At 36.9% G+C, this 24,642-nt stretch overlaps 1 protein-coding gene across 5 annotated transcripts in view; it reads left to right on the top strand.

Annotated features, from left to right (window-relative positions):
- Window positions 1-24,642, top strand: part of LOC127063912 (leishmanolysin-like peptidase) — a 238,491-nt gene that overhangs the window by 100,028 nt on the left and 113,821 nt on the right. For all 5 annotated transcript variants that reach the window (XM_050994220.1, XM_050994219.1, XM_050994222.1 and 2 more), the window contains one exon: window positions 15,900-16,000. In XM_050994220.1, coding sequence (XP_050850177.1) covers window positions 15,900-16,000 — 101 coding nt within the window. The remainder of the gene's footprint in view (window positions 1-15,899; window positions 16,001-24,642) is intronic.

The following is a 24,642-nucleotide window of genomic DNA, read 5'->3' as shown; positions in this document are numbered from 1 at the left end:
TGTTCGAGCTGTTTCTTGTAAAGTTGAAAAGGGCTCTTTAAGACGTGCCTGAATGATATTTTTTCAAAAAAGAAGAACTCCTCGATGACATTGCGACGTCAACGTTGTCGACGAGGGAAAAGTCTAGTCTATTAATATTTACCGCGGTCGCGGTTAGTTGCTTCTACAGTAAAAGAGAAACAGAGATGAAAGAAGGTCTGACGTATACCTCGGTGATTCTTCTATTCCTTAAAATATAAGGACGAACTGTTGTAGATACTTTAAGAATAAATGATGAAAAGTCGTCTTCGTTAATTCGTTCAAATGACTGAATAAGATTTCTCGCGTTTGACGAAGAAGAAGAAGAAGAAGAAGAAGAAGAAAAAAGAAGAAATTAAAATGTTTGAATTTCTGTAAATCCGTTAATACCGTGGTGGTGCTTCTATTGAAATTAATTTCAACATTTTTTTTCCATTAAGAAAATCCTTTCTCGTTTCTCGTTTCGAACGAAGCTGTTACCGTTTTATCGCAAAGTGGACGTTTAATTTGATTGGCGCATAGAAAATTTCTGTTATCCTAGCTTTAAATGTAGAAATGCGGGAAATAGGAGGAAAAAAAACAACGAAAAAAAAAAGAAAAAAGTTAAAAGATATAAGGGAAAGAAGTTGAATAGGAAATCGGGAAGTACTTAGTTTTAGTGTCGGTACTGTTCGTAAAAGCCGTCTCGTCTCGCGTTTGCGCGCTGCATTATCGGGTACAACACGACAAGTCGCGAGTTTGCAAGTTAATGCATGTTAAATCGCTCGAGTAGAATCGACTGGTGTACATAATGGAACGTAACAGGGTTCACAAGCGAGGGATGCTTGCTACCGGCACCGTAGCCACTATCGGAGGGGGTTGCCACGGATAAGGGAAGGGGTTGGTCCGTGACATTATTGCCAGATACGATGTACGGGTGTTGGGATATAGAAACAATGAGCTCTCTCTCTCTCTCTCTCTCGGTCGGTCGCTCTCTGTCTCTAGTTAGTAGTGTGTGTATTAAAGAGAAAGAGAGAAAGGATAGTATAACGGATGGTACCACAGAGGAGAAATTGACCGAGCGAGAGAAGGAAGAGATAAAAGTGAATAGGTGTGCGATAAACAGTGTTTTCGACACGCGTGACCAGATGAACGTCCGTGTTAATTTGTTTGCTCCGTTATACAAATATCCGTATTTGCGAGTCAAGTAAACAGCGACGATTTAAAGAAAACTAATATCGTAGTCGAACTCTATATATCCTGCCTTCCATTTCGTCCTCTTTGTTCGTCGTAATAACGTTGACTAGTTAAAAAGTGGATTATCCAAGGGGTATTATTCCTCTTAGGAAATGACTATGTGAATTACAAATTTCATCATCTATTCGTTCTCAATTCGAGTTCTATTTCGATACCTGGTTCTCCTATTTCGAGAGGCGAATCGATATCGATATATGCGAATAACGAGAGGAGGCTTAACGAGAAGAGAAAAATGAAACTGGAACGAGATCGGTTTTCGGCCTTGGAGGTCGGAGTTTGAAGTTCGTGCTCGGAACGGCGAACTAGCGCGAGATGCAAATTGCTTTAATTTATACGGGTCCCGTAGACCGTTGTTTGGCCAGGTTGCCGACTGCCAGCCCAGATTGGGGCGGTTTGGGGCCAGGCAAACGTGCTTTAGCATCGCTCGCCACGCTTTGCGGCACTCTCGCACATCGCGAGACTCGAATACAACCATTTATGGGAGCGTGACTGCTAACGTGGCTCACGCACTCGTGCAGGCATCTATACTATCTGTAGAGATGTTGTCTCTGTTCTCTACCTGTTTCACTCTCGTATTACGCGCTAACTACCGTGACTAACCAGCACAGTTACATCCCTGAGCAAATTTCGTGCGAACGAGTGCTGTGGCCTTAAACGGATACTCTCCGCAACGGATTTCGACAATCGCATTTACGTTCTATTGTCTCTCTCTCTCTCTCTCTCTCTCTCTCTCCTTTCCTCCCTCTCGTTTTATTAATGTTAATTATTATTGTTCTCTGTGTGATTATAGCTATATGGCGGTTTACCTTATTTAGTTTGTTATTCACTTTGAACAAATAAGCTTTAACTCGTAGCTTTTGATTTATAATTGTCATTTAATTTGTAGTTTCGCTTTATCCCTCTCTTTCTCTCTCTCTCTCTCTCTCTCTATCTTTTTCTATCTGTTCCTTTGCGTCAATTTTTCTTATAGGAATCGTTCATGGATCAAGCATAATATCACGGATCTGTCCATTCATAAGGGTTGAAAAAATAAAAGAAAATGATTATTTGCGACGTCATTTCTAATAGCTGCTTTAATAATAGACGGTAATGATTCATCTCTGTAGGACGTTTTATCGAGGGATGCTTGGTGGACCGAATCATTATTTATCGTCGTTAATCGCCGATCGCATTATGAATTCGTGCTTATCACGAACGTAATTTTCGATTTTAACGAGCGGAAAAGCACGGGAGAAAGGATAGAGAGGAAACGATCTCTCATATTTGAATTTGATATATATATATATATATATATATGTATATATATATATATATATTTATGTAAATAAGTATATATGTAGCGTGAGTCAAAACGAGCTGAGCACTCGAGATTGATTTTAATCGTTCCTTCAAACGCGTAATACATCTCCTCGAGCTTTTGCATATCGATAGGAATAATAATAATAATAATAATAATAATAATAATAATAATAATAATAATAATAATAATAATGATAATAATAAGAAAACTCCGTGAAAGCTTTTTATCGTCTCTTTCGATGAATACCGAGAGTTTTGCCTTCTGCATAATTCATTGTATAAACAGCGTCACCGAGCCGCAAACCGGACGAGTAAGGATCCATAATATCAAAGGATACTGAAAAAAGAGAGAGAAAGAGAAAGAGAAAGGAGTTAGGAGATATCTTGGAATGACGTAAACTCGTGGAAAAGACAGGAAAAGCTTTCTATCTGAATTCGACTCTATAAGAGAAAGAGAAAAAGAGAAAGATGAAACTGAAAACATTTGACGATGCGTATTCCTAATGGAAGCAGGTCGTTCCCGTAATACCTTTTTTCTCTTGATATTTTTATGTGAATTTCAAGTTCGAGGGCAAGGTTCCCTTTGGGATTTTCTGCAGGTTTTTTATTCGTTTCCTCTTTTTTTTCTATTCTTTTTCGTCCTTCTTCTTATTATTTCTTTATTATCTGCTATTTCTCGAAGTGTATGGATTTATAAATTAGTCGTATCGTAGCTTCTTTATATTTCAATCCACCCGGTCCTGAAGTTATTAATAATATTATCGAATTGCAATAAAACGTTTCGATATCGAACGATTTTCCACTTCTCACACCAGAAACTAGGAATGTTCTAATTCCTACGGGAACGCTGATATACGATTAAATAGTAATATAATTATGTTTAATCTCGTTGGAATTTCAAAATTGAATATTATCTTCTCGTTTTAAGAAAAGAAATGCGAGTAATGCATCCGTATTAATTTATATCTTTGTCTTCGTTTATTCTTTTTCTTTTCTTTTTCCTTTTTCTTTTTTTTTTTTTGGTCTTTACCATTTTCTTTTTCATTGAAAATATTATTTGAAGCGTCTTCGAAACGATTCAAATTTAATGCACGCCTGGTAACGCGGGCCGATACAACGTTGATCGTGGTATACCAGAGAAGCCTATTAATAATTCCCTCTATTAATTATCCTGCCGTCCATCACCTCATATATGTGTAGGGGTTTATCGGATGACAGCGATATCAGGATGCGTTCTCGTATACACGAAGGAAGGAGGAGAAGGTACAAGAGAGGTCACTTTGAGAGGATACAAACCCCCATATAACCTTTGGCACTTTAGAGGATATCTCTTTGATAAGAAGATTATAATTGTATACAATTGATAAATAATTAGAATATATGGATTCTCTCCTTAATATAGAGGAGCTCTCGTAACTTACTGAAAATCTGTTTTCAGGGAGAACTATTTTTCTTATTTTTCCTATTTTTCTCTTATCTCCGACGTATCCGGAAATATATAGTTCGTGGAAACTCGCGAATGGACTCTTCTTGTAATCTCTAAGCGAATACTTATTTCATGATACAGAAAAGGGAGAAAGAAGGAAGGAAGGAAGGAAGGAAGGAAGGAAGGAATGAAGGGAGGAAGGGAGGAAAGATTCTATTTTATATAAGTACACATCGAAATATCGTAAAGATGGAAAATATGAAAAGTATCGGTTCTATGGGAGACACAAAATTATGATCTTCCGATGGAAGTCATTTCTTTGGGTATTGACCGCTTTTCTTGGGTATAGTAGATCGATACTATTTTACGACCTCGCGAATACCTTCTCTCTTTCTCTCTCTCTCTCTCTCTCTCTCTCTCTGTCTCTTTTCTCTTTCTTTTCAGAACGTGGTTGCGGCACATCGACGATATGTCACTTTTATTTATAGCCAGTTTCGAATAACTTTACGATCGTCGGTCGTCGTCGACTTTATCGCGCGTGCCACGATACGAGCCTACTTTTCTCGAGCGAATTTCCGCGAAAATCGAAAAATTGATAGTAACTCCCTTCGGCACCGCCCTACCTTCCTTTTTTTTTCTTTCTCTTTCTCTCGCGTGATCCTATTTGAAGGAGGAAGAAGAGATCGAGAGATACGGGGTAAGCAGGAAAGACGTGTGCCGCGTACGTATATAGAAACGTGCTGGAACGCGTGATTTGTGATATACCAAAGGTGATCGCGAACCTCTCCGAAGGAAAAGGAAGAAGAGAAGGATGAAAGGAGAGAAAGAAAGAGGGAGAGAATGAGAGAGAACGGAAACGTGGCTACATCGTGAACCAAGCTTCTACCTTCGATATTTCTTCGGTTTCCTGAGAGTCGAGACGAATGGTTCGAACCAGGATGAAACTCACGCTCTTTTCGTTTCCTCTTCTTCCTTCTTCTTTTCCTTTTCCAGTTTCGAGATACTTCTGATGTTGGCAACCGCGAACGTAATCTTTCGAAATCTCGAGTTTATAACTCTTTCGCGATTATCTAATTTCATTCCGATCGTTCACGCGATAAAGATTTATTATTGTCCTTTTTTTTATTGCGATTTTATGAAAGTGTATGGTAATGGTCTTGTACTTTGGAATGTTAATTTATAATTAAATAATAGTTTTAAATTATTAAAGAGTAATCGATAATCATTTGAAATAGTCATATATTAATAATTATTATGTAATAATTATTTATCTGTTTATTTTTTTATTTTTTTTTTGTAGCATCGCACATTAACAACGAAGTAATTTACAGTTAAGCAAAATGATCGATTTGATTAATTTTTATTGCCGTTGTATTAACTTCATTCCTACGTATGATCTTTAACATTTGCCGGGGATAAGTCATTTAATCTACAAGTCGTAATCGCAGATAGATTTCAAAAGGGAGGAGCATTGCGTCGATTAGTCGAAATGCTTCTGAGAGAATTCAAGGCATGCGGTGTAATATTGCCATGTGTAGATCACATCTGAGCAGGCATACGAACAAGGGTGGCAATGGTAACTAACGATAGCGATGGTGGTGATGGTGGTGGTGGTGGCGATGATGACGATGATGGTAGTGATGGAGATGGTAGTAGTGGTAGTAGTGATGCCATTGCTGTTGCTGACGATGGTGTTACTGGTAGATATAGAAGGAGAACGAGTAGGTAGCCATTGGATGGTGGTGGTTGGTCCGTCCAGTGGTGGTTTAATACACGCTATGAAACGGCACCTAGATCTAGTATAACGCATACGACGATACCATGCGCGGTTAAAGGAAGCCCTATAAATTATATACGATATTCACTGGCACATATACGCCATGCGAGGATCTTAAAGATAAAGAATTCAGCTTTGCTAGATATTTCCGTATGATTAACTCAAAACATTATTTTACCATATCAATTAGAGTTAACGTTTAGCTTTTATTAATAACTTAGATATTTGAAAACGCGTTAAATTAAGCGATAGAGTCTAGAGAAATCGAATTGATGGTTTTAATCAACCGAAACTAATACGATTCTTTTTCTTTTTTTTTTTGAGATTGCTTTCAAAATGCGTCCACGTTCTTTGTAAGCTTTAGTTAGAAGGAAATGACCGAGGCGCCTAACATCCGGCCGTCGGATGCACGATATTTCCTACGAAAGAAGGAAAGATGATGTGGTTGGTTTGTACCTGACTTGAAATAAGGAGAGAGGAGAGAATATATATATATATATATATATATATATATATATATATATATAAGAGAGAAAGAGAGAGAGGTGGAAGACCGCAAAGGAAGCATTCGTCTCTTACAAAGGTATTTCATCTACTTCGATGGAAATACCTAAGTACGTCGCGTCTAGTGTCATTGCGGATAGACAAAATTTCTTCCTCAAAGAGTTAATAATTGTACCAAAGATCACATTGTGGTCATAGTAGAACGAACATTGTTCCTCAACTATTAGTTTGATGTTATTTGTTCGTTAATAATACTACTAACCCTTTATTGGTTTAACGACGAAATTCAACTAATGATTTTACACATCAAACTCTATCAGAGTTCATGATATAATAGTCGTTTGAGTACTTAACCGATAGAACGTATGTATATCGTTTAACGCGATCGTTTCATCGTAAAATTCTAACGCGTTGTTGTTTGTCTGTTTATTTCATTGTTCATTGCTCTGTAAGTAAAGTTATTTCGATTATAATCTTCGTCTTCTTTCTAAGAGATTGTGGAACTATCGTAAGGTCGAAAACTTTTAATTGACCTGTAAATTCTAGGACAAAGTTAATAATATTCGTCTAAAGGAGCCTGTTGGGTATTAGTGGTTGAATATAAAAGCGAATAAACGCGGGAAAGAAGATAAGAGTCGTCTAACAAAGAGAAATTTTCATCGACTATGATGAAGAGAGAATGAATGTAAAGAGGAAGAGTGGGAACGGGAAACGAAGGGATATGATGTAGACGTTGAGTTAATTTCGCGCGGGAATCCACTTTTGTACGTTTAAACTTACTCGCGAGTTTTGAGCTCTCTCTTTCTAATTTGACATATTTCACTCAAGCTGTTTAAATGGTATTATATATCGAGCTTTCACAATCTCCATGATATTATTTGATGCGTAAGAAAGTAGTTACGTACTTAGAGATAAATATTTTACAGATATATATAATTCCATCTTATTTTATAACCGAATGAAATTTAACCGGTTAATCAGTTCAATTTTTGACGATTGAATTCACTTTGATAATTATGATTCGTCGTCGGTAGAAAATTGATTTTATTCGTTGGAAGAATATTAGGAAAATTAAAATTTAATATGTTAATCCTTATTTTTCTGTTTATTCGTGTTTCTCTTCTATACTTCATCGATAGCTTATTTCGAATATTCCTTTCCAAGTGGTTGAAACAAGTTGAACATTAATTATACAATTCGTGTTGTCGAGGTGTATCAACTCTACGAGCCGGAGTAATTACGTTGTTATTAGTTGTAGTGCACGAGTGGAAAGGTGGTTTACTCGTTGGCATTGCCATAGCAAGCAAGCAATAGAGCTCTCGTGACTAACGCTTTATGTCGTACGCCAAACGATCGTTAGAAACCTTCTACGTGTTGTATCGCTTCGGCTAGCCACACTTTTTCCGCCAATAACGCGCGAAACGAAACTTTTACTCTTGTTGACTCTCTTTTATGTTTTATATATATATATATATATATATATATATATATATATATAACTTTAGCGAGTTTTACCTCCTGTTGCCGGTTTTCTTTCTTCTTTCTTTGCTTCTTCTTCTTTTTCTTCGTCTTCTTCTTCTTCTCCTTCCTCTTTCTCGTAACGCCAAGTCAGGCAGCCAACCGGCCGACCTGTGTGTGCTTTTCCTGGAAGAAAAGTGCCTTTTCTCGTTACGCCAAAGTACCGAGGACAAAAGCGACTTGTGACTTCACTTACCGATAGAAAAGTACTACTGCGACGCCATTGTAAGGTGCAACAATACTTATTGCACCAGTCCAGTCGCGACGAATTTTATCGTCACTCAGAACATTTTCAAGAATGGCTTGTACGTAAGCTCGGTCATTGCTTGAAGGATCTTAACTTTTAACTGAAGAAAGAAAAGAAGAAAAAGAGAATAAAAGAAATTAAAAACTTTGAATAAGAGAATATTTCTATTCTTTTCTTTTTTTATTTTTGTCTTTGCAGGTATTATTTCAGGAAAAAAATATATTATTACCAAATCGTACGAAATCGATCTTTTCGACTTGTTACATCGAAGTTAAAGCAACCTTAACAAGTACGATATCGTAAAAAAGTTTTACGCCTTATATCGGATTTCAAGTTTTAAGGAAAGGCTTAAACTAGATTCTAGAAGCATGAAAGTGGGCTTTGCTCGTTAAAACGTAATCCCGCTTGCGTATTTGTTTTATGTAGATAGGATCTATCTATCTGCCGGTTTTTCGCCCATCATGAGTCATCATCTTTTCTGGCTAATTTTCTCGTAGATTAATATCTTATTCCTGATATTCGTGAAAACGTTCGGCCCTTATAATGGGGGAAAAAAAATAAAAAAGGAAAAGAAGTAGATAGATATTTATGATCCGACATTTAATAAATATTCTTGATCTCTTTACTTCTCTTCTCACTATTTTAATACAAACGAACGACGAGATATTTTGCTTGTGGCTAACCATAATTCGAAACGTGGAAGGAATTGTCGGAAACTCCTTGTCACGTTGTACCTTCGGTGCTCTCTTAAGTGCGTTTTCCTGAGACAAGCGATGCATCGCATTGCACCGAAAGGCTTTTACACTTGCGTGTCGGTGACAAGCAACGCGAAAGCATAATGAGAGAGAGAGAGAGTGAGGTGTGTGTGGGAGGGGGGGGAGTAAGCTACGTTTGCATACACGTTTGTTTCGCCTCTTCGAAGGAACACAGAGACTAGCCTTGGACAAAGCTCTTTCTAGGATGTCTGTAATGTATGTTTGTGCGTATGTATGTGCGTGTGTATGTAACAGTGGGAGAGAGAGAGAGAGAGAGAGAGAGAGAGAGAGAGAGAGAGAGAGAGAGACAGAGAGCTTTGATCGCTTCTCGTAGTCTCGTGTACATTGCAAATGTACTTGTACAATGTACATACATGGAGTACGTGGCAAACGTGAGGTTTGTTACGTACCACCACGAAGAGAGGAACAGTTAATGAAATAGGGAGGGGAGTCAGAGTTAGACAGCAAGCAATGAATGCGGTGTCTCCTAGCGAGGCATAATCTTACCTCCATGTGACGCACTGTAAACACTCTATTTGGTTAGCGTTTAGTTGTATCTGTCTTCTACAATCTCATCATGACGGTTTCGCTTCTGTGTCGCGAAGGACCGTCAAGAATTTCACTTTGGTGAAACTCGATAGGTCAACGTCGATGAAAGAAATTTTGTATTCTTTTTGTTAAAAAGAATGTTTTCATTCTTATCCTATTTATAAAAAAAAGTACGACCACGTAGTACGACTACGCTCAGCTTATTTTCTCTTCGTTTAATACATCGATAAGCTTCCTTCTATCCTTTCCTTTTTTCTTTTCTTTTTTTCCTTACTTCTCTCCTTTTTTTTTGTTTTTTTCCTTTATTCTCATAGGTTGCCTACGTTGCGAACGTCCAAGACAAACATTAGCCGTAAAGATAAGCAGACTCTCTCCAGTGTAGGAGGAGAGCACAGTACTTGATATACAGCGAGTCATTGTTTATTCTCAACCCACGTTTCTCTTATACGTATATGTGTACCTAGGTAGCTGCAGTTTCCTCGTCGTCATTTCCCGAAGCGTGCAAAAGTCGAGTCAAGATACTACGTACGACGTTCGTACTGCATTATTCCTTATGTTTCTTGTACTCTACGAGAAAAAGAGAGTGAGAGAGTAAAAGAGAGAGAGAGAGAGAGAGAGAGAGAGAGAGAGAGAGAGAGAGAGAGATAAAGAAAGAGAAAGAAAATGAGAGTTCCTCTATCGAAAAACAATTTCACGATTCGATTGATGCGAATACTAAGTTCTATATTCTCGCCTATATTCTCTTTCCTTTTCTCTTTCTTCAGGAAATTGAAAGAAAGAGGAAGAGAATGTGTGTCTGTGTAAAAAGTGTAGATTATTGAGAGAAAGGAGAAAAAGAGAGAGAGAGAGAGAGAGAGAGAGAGACAAAGAGCAATGACTGACGAAGAACTAAATGGTATGTTTTTCGAAATGTTTTCTTACAAATTTCATTAACGGAGCACATTGACAAAGTAAACTCGATAATGTGAACCAAAGAGAAAGAAGGAGGAAGAGAGAGAGAGAGAGAAGAGAAGGAGGTGTACTCGAAAACAACTAGTTACAAATGATAAAATAACAGGGCTCGTTTGGAAGCTCTCGCCCATTCACTCGGTTAATTACAATGAGGACTCTCTATTGTTTGTAGACGAGCGAACTTCACAGTAGAATTTTCCTTTCCGCGTTTCTAAGTTGGCAAAGCTGTGCGAAAGACGAGCCCGCGTGTTCGTGTCTCCAAAAGAAAGTTATCTCTCATCCTTTTTTCTTTTTCTTGATTTCTACGAGAAAGGAAAAGAGGTAGAAGAAGGATATATCATAAAAAGATGGCCTGACTTTGTAATTGGAAACTTGATCGTTAATATCCGTAACCAAAGGGATATATTTTAAATCGATCGGTTTTCATCCTCATCAGGATTCTTTTCTATCGTAGATCGCGATCTTTAGTCGTCGAAGCTTACCGATTTCTAACCCCCCTGGTTTTTCCACAGGGTTGCTTCACTGACCGAAGAAATTTATTTTCCACGTTCGAAACTACCGTCGTAAATTACTTCCTTCAAGTGGGTAGATAATGTTCTCAAATCCACGGCTGCGAACTTGCAACCTATATCAATCCTCTTTCTACTTACTCTTCTCTGCTTCGCATCTCTGAACTCTGAGCTTAACGATCCAAGAACTTCTCTCTTCCTCTCTCTTACTTCCTCTCTCCTCCTCTTTCTCTTCCTCTCTCTCTCTCTCTCTCTCTCTCTCTCTCTCTCTCTCTCCCCCTTTCTCTCTATCTCTGTCTCATTCTCTTTCCTTCTATATTACTTTCCAAATACGTGTAAACCATAGGCGAGTGTATGTATTTCTACAGTACATACATACATACATACATACATAGATCGAGAAAGCTTCGAGTCGAATTACTGTAATTCATCGAACTGGTCGCATTTTCTCTTCTGCAGTTTGTTAAATTCACCCAGAGTCATGTTTATGTTGTTCTCGTCGGTAGAGAGAGAAAGAGAGAAGGAAAGGGAGAGAGAAGGAAAGAGAGAGAGAGAGAGAAAGAGAGAACAAGAGCAAAAGCAACAGTTGCCCCAAGAAAATACAAGAGAGGTAAAGTTCGAGCTTGGAAATAGAAAGAAGAAGAAGAAGAAGATAACGTTAAATCGTTTAGCGGAAGTATTTAATGGATCAACATCGAAACTTTTCTTGCGAAATATAACGAGGTGGTTTTGATATAAATTGGATGCAAAACTTTTTCTTTTTCTTTTTTTTTTACTGGTTTATCCGGTCGTGTAATAACGTTTTCTTTTTCCAAAATTGTTATACTCATCGCTTCTTTTATTTTAAGCTTTTCGTGTAATAGTTCCAACTGACAATTTTAACTTCAAAGTTTCGAGCGTGTACATTCTTCGTCAACGAGAATTCATTATTTTCTAGTCGAAAATGTAACTCGATCTTCTTAAAAACGAGATCAAGTGTATGGCTCGGAATAATGTATCGGTGAAACTTCGAAAAAGAGAATTTTTCAACAAAGAATGAGAAAGGGAGGATAAGAGAGGAAGGATCTTCGCGAAAGTTCACCAAAGTGGCTTAAAACGGACTCTAAAGAAAAGTCGAAACTTCCTGAATCTGTTCTTTTTTCTTCTTCTTTTCTCTTTCTTAATTCTTTATTGCATGAACGTGTGCGTTAGGGTTTCGAAAGAATTCGGTTCATCTTTTTTATATTGTTAGTAGAAAGAAAGGTGAGAGAGAGAGAGAGGGAGAAAGAGAAAGAGAAGGAAGGAGAAAGAAGCATCGAGCTCTCGTTATGTTGACTTAAGAAAAATACTTGAGAATTAAGTAAACCGTCTGGAGGCTTACACGTTCTTTTCAAAGGGCTTGGAAAGTTGCATTCGTGAAACTTGGTTTTTGTGATTGATCGAAGAAAAGAAAAGGACGATTTCAAACAAAATTTGTAATTTATTAAGCTTTCTAAAAGGAGAATAAAGGATAAAGGAAAAGGATTAATGAAACTCTCATATTTCGTTAAAAAAAAAATATATATATTCTTTTCCTTAACAATTACATACATATCGAAACGAAGAAAGAGAAAAAAGAAAGAAAATGTTCTTCTTTTTCTATTTTTTTGTTTCTTTTTTCTTTTTTTACAGAAAATCTAAATAGACAAAGAAAAGAGACAGAAATTTATATCGTTAACAGAAATTCATTGAGAAATCGCGACGGTGTAATTCTCACGCAATTTGCTCGGCCAACATCGGTCCTTTCAAAGTGTTCCAACATCTGCCGCGTGATCCTTTCGCAGCAGCTTCGAACATAATTAAAGGTATTATTCTCTTGGTTGCTCGACGTACGTCAAACGGCAAGGTCCTTGCTCACCCTCGCTATGGCAATTTCCATTCTCCTCTTCCACTATACCCTCCCCTCTCTTCTCTGTTTGTACATTACATCAGCGTGTCCCTGGTAGTTATGTATATACAGTTCCTTGACAATGTCCTTGCAAGGACAAGTGGTAACACGGTCTAGCGCTTAGAATGCTTCGTTTCAATGTACTAGCGTGTTTGTGAGACGAGAATACCTACATATATTGTATTATTACCTTCTCTCTCTCTCTCTCTCTCTCTCTCTCTCTCTCTCCTCCTCCTTCTTCCTCTTTCTCTCTCTCTTTCGTCGCAGTCTGCGTATAGACCTGGCAATAAGGGTAACAGGTAAAAGGATTTCCTTGAAAGGGAATTACGTAACCAGAGAACCACAAGAATCTTGCGTATCGACGAACTCCCGCAGCCTAGAGCAAAACGGAAAATTAGATCGTTTATCTTTTTCTTTTCTTTTTTTTTCTTTTTTGCTTCCAAGATCTTACGCTCTCTCTTTTTCCCCCTCTTTCTCTCTTTCTCTCTCGATTTATACGCTTGGAAAAGATTATTTTACGTTCAAAACAAAAGTTAGATTATAAAGTAGATATACGCAAGATAGATGAGCGAATATTTTTGCGATATGAAAAATATAACGCTATAATTGCTAATTAATTTTTTTGCGCTGTAATAATCTTTTTTAATTCGTGTTTTCGTTCGATTTTGATTGAATTTTTCTTGTGATTTTAATATGTAATGTATTCATCTCCAAATATATTTTGAAAGTAATTTTTAAATAATATTATCTCCCATTGATTATTTATAACTAAGTGAATTTTCACGTTAGAGACAAAAGTTCTAGAGAAAAATAATGTCATTTGTCGTCGATTTGACATGGAAAAAAGTTTTAAGTGGAAAAGGTTAAGTGATTCGTTAATTAATGAAAATGTGATTCCAATGGAAATTTTTATGTGTTACAATTCCCGTTTTCGGATTGATTTTTATTATGAAAATAGAATAGTACCGTGAAGTCAATTAGAAAGATATCAAGATGACAAAGTGAAAATTCGTGAGGAGAATCAGGCCTACCAGCGGACTCAGGTGATCCCTTTGCGTAGAGTTAATTTATGCGGACACACGTTGTCGTTCCTCGTTATCCGATAGACCGTAGAGTAAGGATGGAAATTAGGAGCGGTACAAAGTTTGATAATTAAGAGAACAGGAGCGAACATTCGGTGGAGTGGTTCGTAAGTTATGTCGGAATACGTGCGGCTTTGCTTCCGTTACCGTCTTTCTCTCCTTCTCTCACTCCCTCTTTCTCTCTCTTTTCCTCTCTCTTTCTCTGTGATACACATGTTCGCATATACACACACGTATATACCTTTCTAAGGTGTATATTCCTTCAGTTTAGGTCTTCTGGTCCAACCTCTTTACTTTCGTGGTTCGATCTGTTCTTTTAAAGTAGTAGTCCCATACGATCTCTCTTAGGACGGTTAATGCTCTTCCCATCCTCTTAAGATATCGCATTATCGTTAAGCAGCTTTCCGCATAGGTCGTAAACTTTTCGCAAGTATAAAACCAGATCGGATTAAAACTTAACACGGATCTTTCGCATAATTGCATTCCCAAGAAAATCAACGGCGAAGATGACGACGACGACGACGACGACGACGACGAGAACGGACGTCGAAAGATTTCTTTTGACATATCGATAAAGTTTTCGACGATCCTCGTCGTATAACACAGGGGATACGTTCCCTGTTATATCGGTCACATATGTTATATAATTTCCATATCATTGTATTTTCAACGGTGCAACTTTGCCTCGAAATATTCTGCCATCATATCATATTTCTATTCTCTATTATATTGCTGTATGTCATCAAAAACAAGGGATATATTTAAAGTGATCAAGTTATATGAGAGAGGAAGAGAGATACCTGTATATCCTATTATACAGAACACGAGTAACAATTTTGATAAATCCGTGTTATACAGAAATCCCCTTACTATGTACAAAATTGACGATCTATTGAATTATTTATTTCAAATTTGTTTTAAACGCAGCATTTTTCTATTGTAATTTAACAACCTTTTGAGAAAGTAACATAAAGAAAACCAATCATTCCCTTTCTTTATTTCTGCAAAGTGACAAATAATGAAACCGGAATGTTTCCAAGGAAGAAACCGAAATTAAACTTAAGCAGATGACTTCTCGTTCGTTTCTCCTCTCTTTTTACCGAAGCTCTTTCCTCTTGTAACCGTCTGCAGACAAGCTTGCAGCTTCTGCCGCAAGCACGAGATTGCACTTTCACCATGAAACTTTGCTACGTCGAGGGCCATTCAACGTGGCGTTGACTTTGTGCAATATGAGCGCCGGAATAAGAGGCGCGATACGACGGTGAAACTATTTTGTAGGAAGATTCGTTCCTAGAAATTCAACTGGAGAGAGAAAGAGAGATCTAAAGATATATGTACTTACATACATACATACATACATACATACATACATATATATATATATATATATATATATATATATGTTTTATGCAAACAAGTTTGTATGATCACTTACATTGCTAAAGAGTATTTAATTTCTAATTTTGGCTACTCACCTCTCGCAATTTTTTTACAAAATGATCCTTTGTGTACGTTCGTATTCGTAATTAGAATTAAGCGTTTTCATATTTTTCAACGCCGTATAAGAAAAAAGAAAGTTGTGATGTAGTATAATTTCTTTTTCTTTTTTCCTTTGTGAAATTATATCGTTTGTTCTTAAAATAAATTAAATTAGTTTACAGTGAGGTGTATTAGTAAGACGTACTTATAAAATCTATGGCATGTTGTATTATATATTTAAATATTTTAAGAAAATGTATTTGGATGTTATTTATAAAGATTTAAAATATTGCAAAATATAAATTATTATTATAGCTACAGTGCTAATCATTAGCAGAGAATACAAAAAGATTACATTTACAATAATCTAATATTTAATCAAAGCATAAATATTTGATATATTTGAAAAATTTAAGAAATGTTTTAACTATTAAAAGATTCATATTAATCTCAAGAACTTCATCGAAAACGTAAACATTTTATTGAAATATAATTTTATAAATATATTAAAAGCCCAATTATTTCTTATGACTGATTTATCGATAACTTATTATTCGTTACTCATCGCGCTATTAAACGCGATAAAAATTGTATATCACTGAGCTTACGTTAATCCTTGAATCTCTTCTTTTTCTTTTTTCAGGTGATACACGGTGTCCACATTGAGCCGGCACACGAAGTGAAAAAGCGTAGCATAAGTCAGCCACTTCGAATTCTCCTTTCTTACGATGAGAGCGTTTTTAGGTAAGCATATCGGGGCCAAGAAAAAATTTGGACTTTTTCGACATTTTGTTGTCGATCGATCGACGTGATGTATACCTACTGAAATCTGATTCGATGGATCGATTGTATATGTCCCATTCGTATTTATCTACGAACTTCGTTAAACCAGGGAACATGATTTTCGTGAACGTCGGTGCATCGTCCTGATTGCAATTTCAAATACCACGGATGTTGAAATCGAATTCTCCTTCGAATGAACAATACGACGAATGCTACCCTTTGAACGATGCTTTACGTTAAAATTCGAATGTTAGCGTTGGTATTCGTATATTCACGCGTTTGGTTCCTCTCGTTTTAGGAGAATTACGTTTCACGCGTGAACGGCCGCTTTACTTTTGTTCCCGAATACGTTTCAAGCGAATTCCGAGTTCGTTTTACAAATGTTAATGACATTCGTGATCGTTTGATAATATCTTTTTGTCGGTAGCTCGTATTATGTTTTATCGTATGTAATCGCTCGTCGTAAATATGAATAATAAATCGGGGGTGAATTTTCACGGGTTGTTAGTTTATAAATTTTTATCAAAATATTAAATCGATAGAACAATGTAAGAAATCTCATCCTTTTCGTTATTATTTATCCGGCGATTTGAATATCCTCGTAAGTTATAAAAACGAGTCCGAAGTATTGTTACGTTAATTTACGGTTTAGAAGTTAGATTTTCTTCACTCGCGATCTTTATGAGCACGAGATAGGAAACGGTCTACGCGTAACTTCGGATATAAAGCTCTGTAATTTAATGCTTCGAAAGAGTTATCGTTTTTTTTTTTTGTAATATATGTAATAATTTTTTGTAAAAGTTTAAGTTTTAATAATTCGAAGTATACGTAAAGATAGATTGAAATCGTTCGTAGGGGATGTGGAAGGAAAGAGCATAACGTGTATAATAGAGCATAAATATCTACGTGAAATAGAAATAATCGTTTGGACACGCCTAGACTAGGTTCGTTCGTTCGTTTATTCGTTCGTTCGTTCGTCCCAGCTAAAGATAATGTTACCTACATGGACGCAGATAGAAACTTAATCATCGTCGATATGCATCAAGACGACGTAGGCGTATATTTCAAATAGCTATAATAATTCGCCCGCCCACACCCCCATAATGCATAGACCGAATGGCAACGAACTTTAGATGCATCGCGATTGTAGTTTTTCTCTTCGCGTGCGTGCCGGACAAATGTAACTCACGTAATTCTTGATTTTCTGACTTTTACGATCGCATTAATTAATGATTTGAAAAAAAGAAAAAGTGATTTGTTATCGCGTCAATTAATTATTCACTGTTTTGTTCAAACGTGATCTCTCGTTCGTAAACTTACGTTCTTATCATACGAAATTTTCACGATAGTTTTTGGCAACAGGAAGGATCTTGTTTTGTCAGTTAAATTCCACAATTCTTAATTAAGTCAACAGTTACAGTAGTCGTAAATTAAATATCATCAGTATTTCACGTCGTTACGTAATTTCTAGGATGGTATCTGCCAGGAGATATACGGTTTTGCTGTTTTCAACGATCGTATTATGGTGGTTCGTTCATTCGTTCGTTGCTTTTTGCTCGAACTATTGCCAAGCTTCTTACGAAACTCGTCTAGTACTTTCTTTTTTGTTTTCCATCGTTAGGAGGAGCGAATTGGCGAACGGCTATCTGTAATGTAGCGTAAATATAATAATACTTACTTTCTTCGTAAAATTATTATTTTCCCGAGATAAAGTTTGCGGTATTCTCCGAGTACAGAAATTCAATATCAACGTGCGATTTACACTTTATCGTGATAACTTAAAACGAATAAAAAAGAGATAGAGAGGGAATGAAAGAGGGAGAGGAGGAGAAAAAGAGAAAGAGAAAGAGAGAGAGAGAGAGTCCTTAGCGAATATTTTCCGAGGAAACATTTTCAAATATAATATCGCTAGTGTTAACGCTAGTGTAAAGCGTCGAGCACTTCAAGCCACGGCCTGTAACTTTTAACTTTTACGAGGAGCTTGCTACGCAAGTTCAGCGGTTACTAAATGCTTTCGTAATGCCCGCTGAAACTTTCGTGGTACACGGTCTACCAGGCCCTCGAGCTTTTCTCCTATTGCATTCATCGGCGTTCCGACGTTTTCGCATATATAAACAAGAACTCGAATTTCTCTGGTACTTTTCGTTTAATAGAGATAAAGAGAGAAAGAGGCAGAGAGAGAGAGAGAGAGAGAGAGAGACTAATTTCTATTCTGACATTGTCGACTTACGCCTTTTTACTATGATTAATATCGAAGTTATTAAACATAAATGGATATACGTTTGCGGAATATTGAAGTTATAAACGATAATTTAGTATTCCTTTTCATATTTCTATGTTGCGTTTGCAAGGAAAGAAGGGAAAAAGAAGTGTGTTAATAAGTAAAAAGTTATCGACCGGCAGCAATTTGTCTTTCTCTTTCTCCTTTTCTTTCTCTTTCTTTCTTTTTTCTCTTTCACTCACTCGTCAACTCGCTACGTCTACGGAATAACATAGTTTCCGGAACGACTTATTTTATGGGTATACGTGGCTTCGAGAGTACCACAGTCACGAAAAGTTCCGTGAGATAAGGTGTGTGCTTCGTTTACGTACGTACACCTGCGTATACTTTGTCATTATCTGTCATTACTCGTCACGCGGCATTATTCCATATAGCATCTACGTGCGAACGACCGCAAAGATGAATCACGTTATTTCTTTCAACGTTAATACATTGATCGAATTCTTTCGGAACGTCCGATATAGTCCGACGAATTTTACAAATTGCTCCTACGAACACGCCTAGTGATTTACCGTCTCTGACCGACATCGTAGGCTGGTCACGCGACTCGGTAAAATTATCTGAGAGCACTGCAGGATAAGTAGGAAACATGGAAGCACGGAAAGATTCGCTATTTCGTAAGATTATTTATCTTCTTTTCTTTCGTTTCCTTTTCCTTTTTTCTTCTTTTCTTTTTTTCCTTTTTTATGCCGAGGTATATTAACGAAAGGAAAAGAAAATATTATTGCTATAAAATTAATTAAAAACGTGGATGAGACTGATAATAATAATAATAATACTAATAATAATAATAATTATTATTATAATAAATTAATTAATAAAAGAAGATAAATAATATTATCTATGAATACTGAATGTATAAGTAGAAAAAAGCTAATAACAATTCATGATGATCCATCCTCGCTCATGACACATCCTTGCATTTTTAACCTTTATCGCTTTAACCAGCAGAAATGTTGCCAGTCGTATTTTTTTTTTTTGTTTGTTTTTCTTTTCCTCTCGGTATTCGTATTTACTGCAACATTTACAAATAATATTACTAATAAACAACTGTCTTACAAAAATAATATAGTATCTTTATTTAGCGCTTTAACATTCGCAAAATTTATTTGAATTTTATTGGAAAACATTGGTATAATATTTATCCTTAGAATGATATGGATTAATATATATATATATATATATATATATATCGTATTTTGCCGCTAAATTTTTTCATTCACGTTAATAATATAATGTTCGAAATTAATCTACTCGTCAAATGAAATATATCATATATTGCTTTTTACCTCTCTCTCTCTCTATTTTTATTTCTCTCCTTGTCTTTTTTCTCAGACAACTCGAACGTATTGCGATAATAATAACAATTTAAACGAGTAACATTATCGAAATCGATCGATGTCAATTTATATAGGAAGCTCGAGGCGTTTTACCGCGGGGTTAGGAGGAGGGTGAAAAAGGGGTGGATGAGGAACTTTTAAACTCGATTCTCGACACGCATACGACCAGAAATATCGTGGATGAGAATTACAACAGTGCGTTCGAATTTTCTCCTGCATCTCTCTCTCCTCTCTTTCATTCACTCTCTCTCTCTCTCTGTTCTTCGCGCGTACAGCTGCGGCCCGTCGCATCGACCGATTAATCACGTTCTCTCGTTACCGATAATTAATCCCGTGTCGCTCGTACACCGGTGAATGAGAAAAAAGCGAATGGAATTAACCAAGTACGGATGAATTCACCGATATCGCGCGTTCGCCAATCGACTAGTTCGTTTCTCTCTCGCGGGAGTCGATCGACTCAGAACATTCAAGTCCAATAGAAACTAACTCTCTCTTTCTTCCTCTCTCTCTCTTTTTCTGTCTCTTTCTCTCTCTCTCTTTCTCTATCATCCCGATCTTCTGAAAATTTTATCACGCATCCTCAAAAACTTGGAGGTGCTTGATGGCAATCGCCGATAGTTCTTTTTGTACAAAACTTCGATGATAGCAAACGACGTTTCTACATTTTCCGTGCATCGAATTCTAGATATAGACATGGGATGTTACGTACAAATATCTATCTTTTTTTTCCCCTTTTTTTCTTTTTTCTCTCCTTTTATTTTCTCTTTACGAATCTCGTTAAATTTTCATTATCTCGTTACACGTTATAACGTTCGAAGGAAGTATTTCTCATAACGCAAATGTCGAATATCATGCCACATAAAAGTTACATACTCTACGGTATACATAAGATATGTATATATATATACATACGTATACATACATAGATACATATGTAGGTATGTACATCGATGGACGTGCTAACGTGTCGTGTGGTTAATCTAATGGACGTAATTTATTCCATCGTTTAACGTAAGATGGATAGCCAGTGATTGTATTCTACTTTAAAATGGCAGTTTAGATAGACGAGGAAAATAATAGTAGAGAGGGATGAAATATAAATCAGGATCTCGTTTATATATCCCTCTGATAGTTTTCGTGCGCGTCTTAAATAAATCTATTCTACTTCTCTTGTTAGATGACGGAAGTTAATTAAAGTCAAGCGAATAGTACGAGGATAGGAAGAAAAAGGGAGGAAAGAAAAGAATACAAAATAATGAAGTTCGAATTTCATTTCGGTGAAAGTTCTTCAATCGATTCCGTGCACAGTTTAAAATCTGTCATTGTCGTTCTTGTTAATCTATTATTTGTTTGTCTGTGTGTGGTTTTTCTTTTTTATTTTTATTTTTTTTCCTTTCGCGAATAGGAGGCAAACCGAAATTCAATGGATCCGACGTAGGATTGGCAATTTATTATATTTCTCTTTAGAAGTAATGCGGAGCATGGATAGAAGCGCTTAACTCTCGACATCAGAGCGCAACGAGAGTATAGCGTGTGCACCCTTCAACGGTTTAGGGCAAACTTTCGCGTTAATACCCGAAGCGAGCGGAACGAAGGATACGACGAAAATTGCGCCTAATAGAATTCCTATGTGGTTGAACGAAGTTATATTCCTCGTTTTTTCTTTTTTTTCTCGCGAAAAGTCTGGGAAAGCTCGTTTTCGATGGTTGGGATTAAACACTTGCCCCGAAAAACTATCTAAAGCATTTTATTCCAATTAGATATTCTCGTAGATTTTGAATACGAAATGATTTGATTTTTATTGTTAAAAAAAAAAAAAAAGAAAAAGGAAAAAGGAAAAGAAAAAAGAAATGGTAGAATTATTCTTCCACTATGCACATATTTTATTTGATTTTAGTTGGATTTTTCGAAAGCAAGTTGGTCGATCGATCGATCGATCGATCGAAATCGTGTCGAGGGAAGGTTTAAAAAAAAATGTAGAGGACGGGAAGGGAACCTTTTTAAAACATTCCGAGAGCTTCCAGCGTACGATAACTTACGGTCGGAAAGCCGATACGAATTTCGAAGTGTTCGTAGAAACCTGAGCTCAAAGTGCAAATGTATGAGCCGTTGATGGTGTATAATGGTTTTGGTGTTTGACAGACGTGCATAAAACATCGTCCAGTTTCGGGTTTTTCAACGCTTAGCACATTAAAACGCGTGAACGTCAAAGGAAGAAGAGAGAGAAAAAGAAAAAAAAAAAACACGATAGAGCACGAGTTCGTTCGCTTTCTGTTCTTTTTTTCTTTTTTTCATTACAAATTCCGTTCCCTAATTGGTCCTTTACGCTTACCCATGTAAATTTCACATAACTATTCTCCTATTAACTATCATATCCACTTCTTTGCATTTTCCTTTTCTTCAATTCTTTTCAATTCTCTTTTTCTCTCTTTTTATCTCTCCCTCTTTCTTTCTTTTTCGATTTTATTCGTACGTTTCAGTCGGTGTTTACTTCGATGCGAATTGCATTCTACTAGGGCGAATGCCTGGGAGCGATTACTAGCTAAATTTATAACCATTGCGATCGTACATTAAGCAGGTAATATTCGTACACGGCTTATCTCTATTGCTAATTACATTACGCAGCTAAATCCAACATCGTTACTTCGAAGTCCGTATCAAGTTACTGAGTCCTATCTAACCTAGACGTTAATGCTTTTCGATCGATTATGATCGGGTAAAAGGAAAGATATAAGTAGTACGCATGCGAAGAGAGAGAGAGAGAGAGAGAGAGAGAGAGAGAGAGAGAGGAGATGTAGATATTCATTCATTACCATTCTCAAGTATTTCAAAAAACATCCTAATAGAACTCCATTTTGACCCTTCGATAGATCGTAAGTTAATTCAGCTTGGAGAATCTGCATCTATGTGTGTGAGTGTGTGTCTAAGAGAGAGAGAAAGAGAGAAGGAAGTTATAAAGGACGGTCGAAAACATGGTTCTGTGTAATAGTGTCGAAAGGGACGAAATGGGGTGCTTCGAGGAGTGTAAATATACAACTAACTCGGTAACCCGTTAATCGTCCAGTTTATTTACCAGTTAAATAACGAACTCGACCACTTGGGAGAATACGTTCGTGTGGGTGATTCGTGCTAAAGGTAGAGAGAGAGGAGTAGCAAGGGAGCAAGGCATGAATTTCCAGAGTCTTTGTGTGTGTATTTGTGTATCGAGAGAGAGAAAGGGAGAAAGAAAGAGTGGGAGAGAAAGAAGCCGTATAGACGGGTGGGAATTGGCAGAAATTACGCTACTTTTCCAACTACCCGCAAGTTTCGCTTTCGGGGTGGCCTCAACGCCTTCCAACGGCTCTGCTAATGAAGGAAACTTTCCTATTGCTTTTTTAAACAATACCAAGCTGTCGTTCAACTTTCTAACGAACTTCGACGATCGCTTTATCTGATCGTAGACAGGAGGAGAATCACCCGAAGCAAGAAGTGGGGTAGGTTGGTAGGTAGCTAGGTAGGTAGGGATTATTAAGATACTCTCGAGAGTCGAGCGGGTAAAAGTGTAAGAAAAACGGTAAGTAAGAGGAAAGATGAGGTAAATCTGAACGAAGGTATTATAGTTTTTGAACTAACGAAGCGACCAGTCTACTTACTCGGTAGGCCGATAAAGAAGGAAAAGGAGCAAATCCTTCAAAGAGGATCGCCAAAGTGTGGCCCGTGACTTGCGTTAATCGAGTCGAAACGACTCTGGTAATTGCTTCTCCCACCTGTACCGTCCCTATTTCCTTCCTTCCTTCCTTCCTTCCTTCCTTCTTCCTTCCTTTCTATTTTCCTATTTTGCTTGCCCTTTTCAACCACCTTTTATCTCGCTCTTCGTAATAGTTGTTACGAGATTTGCACGACATGATAAATTTACGTCGCTCCACTGGTAGCTTTCCTCTCTTTCTCTCCTTCTTTTTCTATTTCTCTTTTTCTCTTTTTCTCTCTTTCTCTCTAATGCCTATGGTATAGCTACTTCTTAACGCTTACACGATCTGACGTAATTGAATCACGAGCCATGGTCGATCGAATTTTTTCGACATTCATTTGCATTTTTATGTCGAATACCTTTCGCTTGATTTACGTAGTTCTGCATATTAATCTATTTATTATAATACGTTTTACATCCCTTTGTTCGATTTATTATTTTATTATTATTATTTTTATTTCCATTTTTTTTTAAATATATATATATACTTATATCATTGTTTTTTTTATATATACTATTCTTTTATTCTTCAGATCGTTATCTCTAATTCGTTGGTGTACACTCGATAAGGATATACTAGGTGCTGGTAGCTTTCCGTCTAAATCAAGTAATTCCGTGAGTAAATGTTATCCTTTCGATCGTAGCAAAGCTCGAAAGCCGTGTACGTTGTGTTAGATAGAGAAATGGGGAAGGAAAAGGGCCAAAGTTTTAGCTCAGTAATCCAATTCAACAGTAGTAGCAGTAATAGTGGTAGTAGTGGCGATGATGGTACTAGTACTTGTAGAAATACGTCGAGACATCATCGACGAGTCAGTCTTTAGGTAATTCCTCGTTGGAGACCTACTTTCTTCTTTTTATTCTCTCGACTTGTCAGCGAGCGTGAGAGCGACCACCACAAAAACGTTAAAAGCTCCGACACTATATTCCACAGACACTCTTAGCAAAGCGTGCAAGAGGGACAGACATACAGAAAAAAAAAGAAAGAAAGAGAGAGAGAAAGAGAGAGAAAGCACTACTGCGAGTTCTCTGCATACATTATGAACGCAGTCGCGATGAAAAGTTTTCTAAAAAAAGGAAAAGAAAAAGGGAGAAAAAAGTAAAAGAAAAGAAAACCATACGAATTTCCCCCTATATCTCTTCCACTTGTCTTCTTGAGCTCTTTCGAGATTCTCTCTCGAGAATTCTTCGAAATAGCTTTGCGAAATTGGTCCTCCAAGATCCTGAATATCCTAGGGATTGACCACCTTCAATAATT

Source organism: Vespula vulgaris, chromosome 5 (genome assembly GCF_905475345.1).
Source record: "Vespula vulgaris chromosome 5, iyVesVulg1.1, whole genome shotgun sequence".
NCBI classification, from domain to species: domain Eukaryota; kingdom Metazoa; phylum Arthropoda; class Insecta; order Hymenoptera; family Vespidae; genus Vespula; species Vespula vulgaris.
The sequence above is the reverse complement of the archived record's forward strand: the minus strand, read 5'-3'. Positions and strand labels throughout refer to the sequence as shown.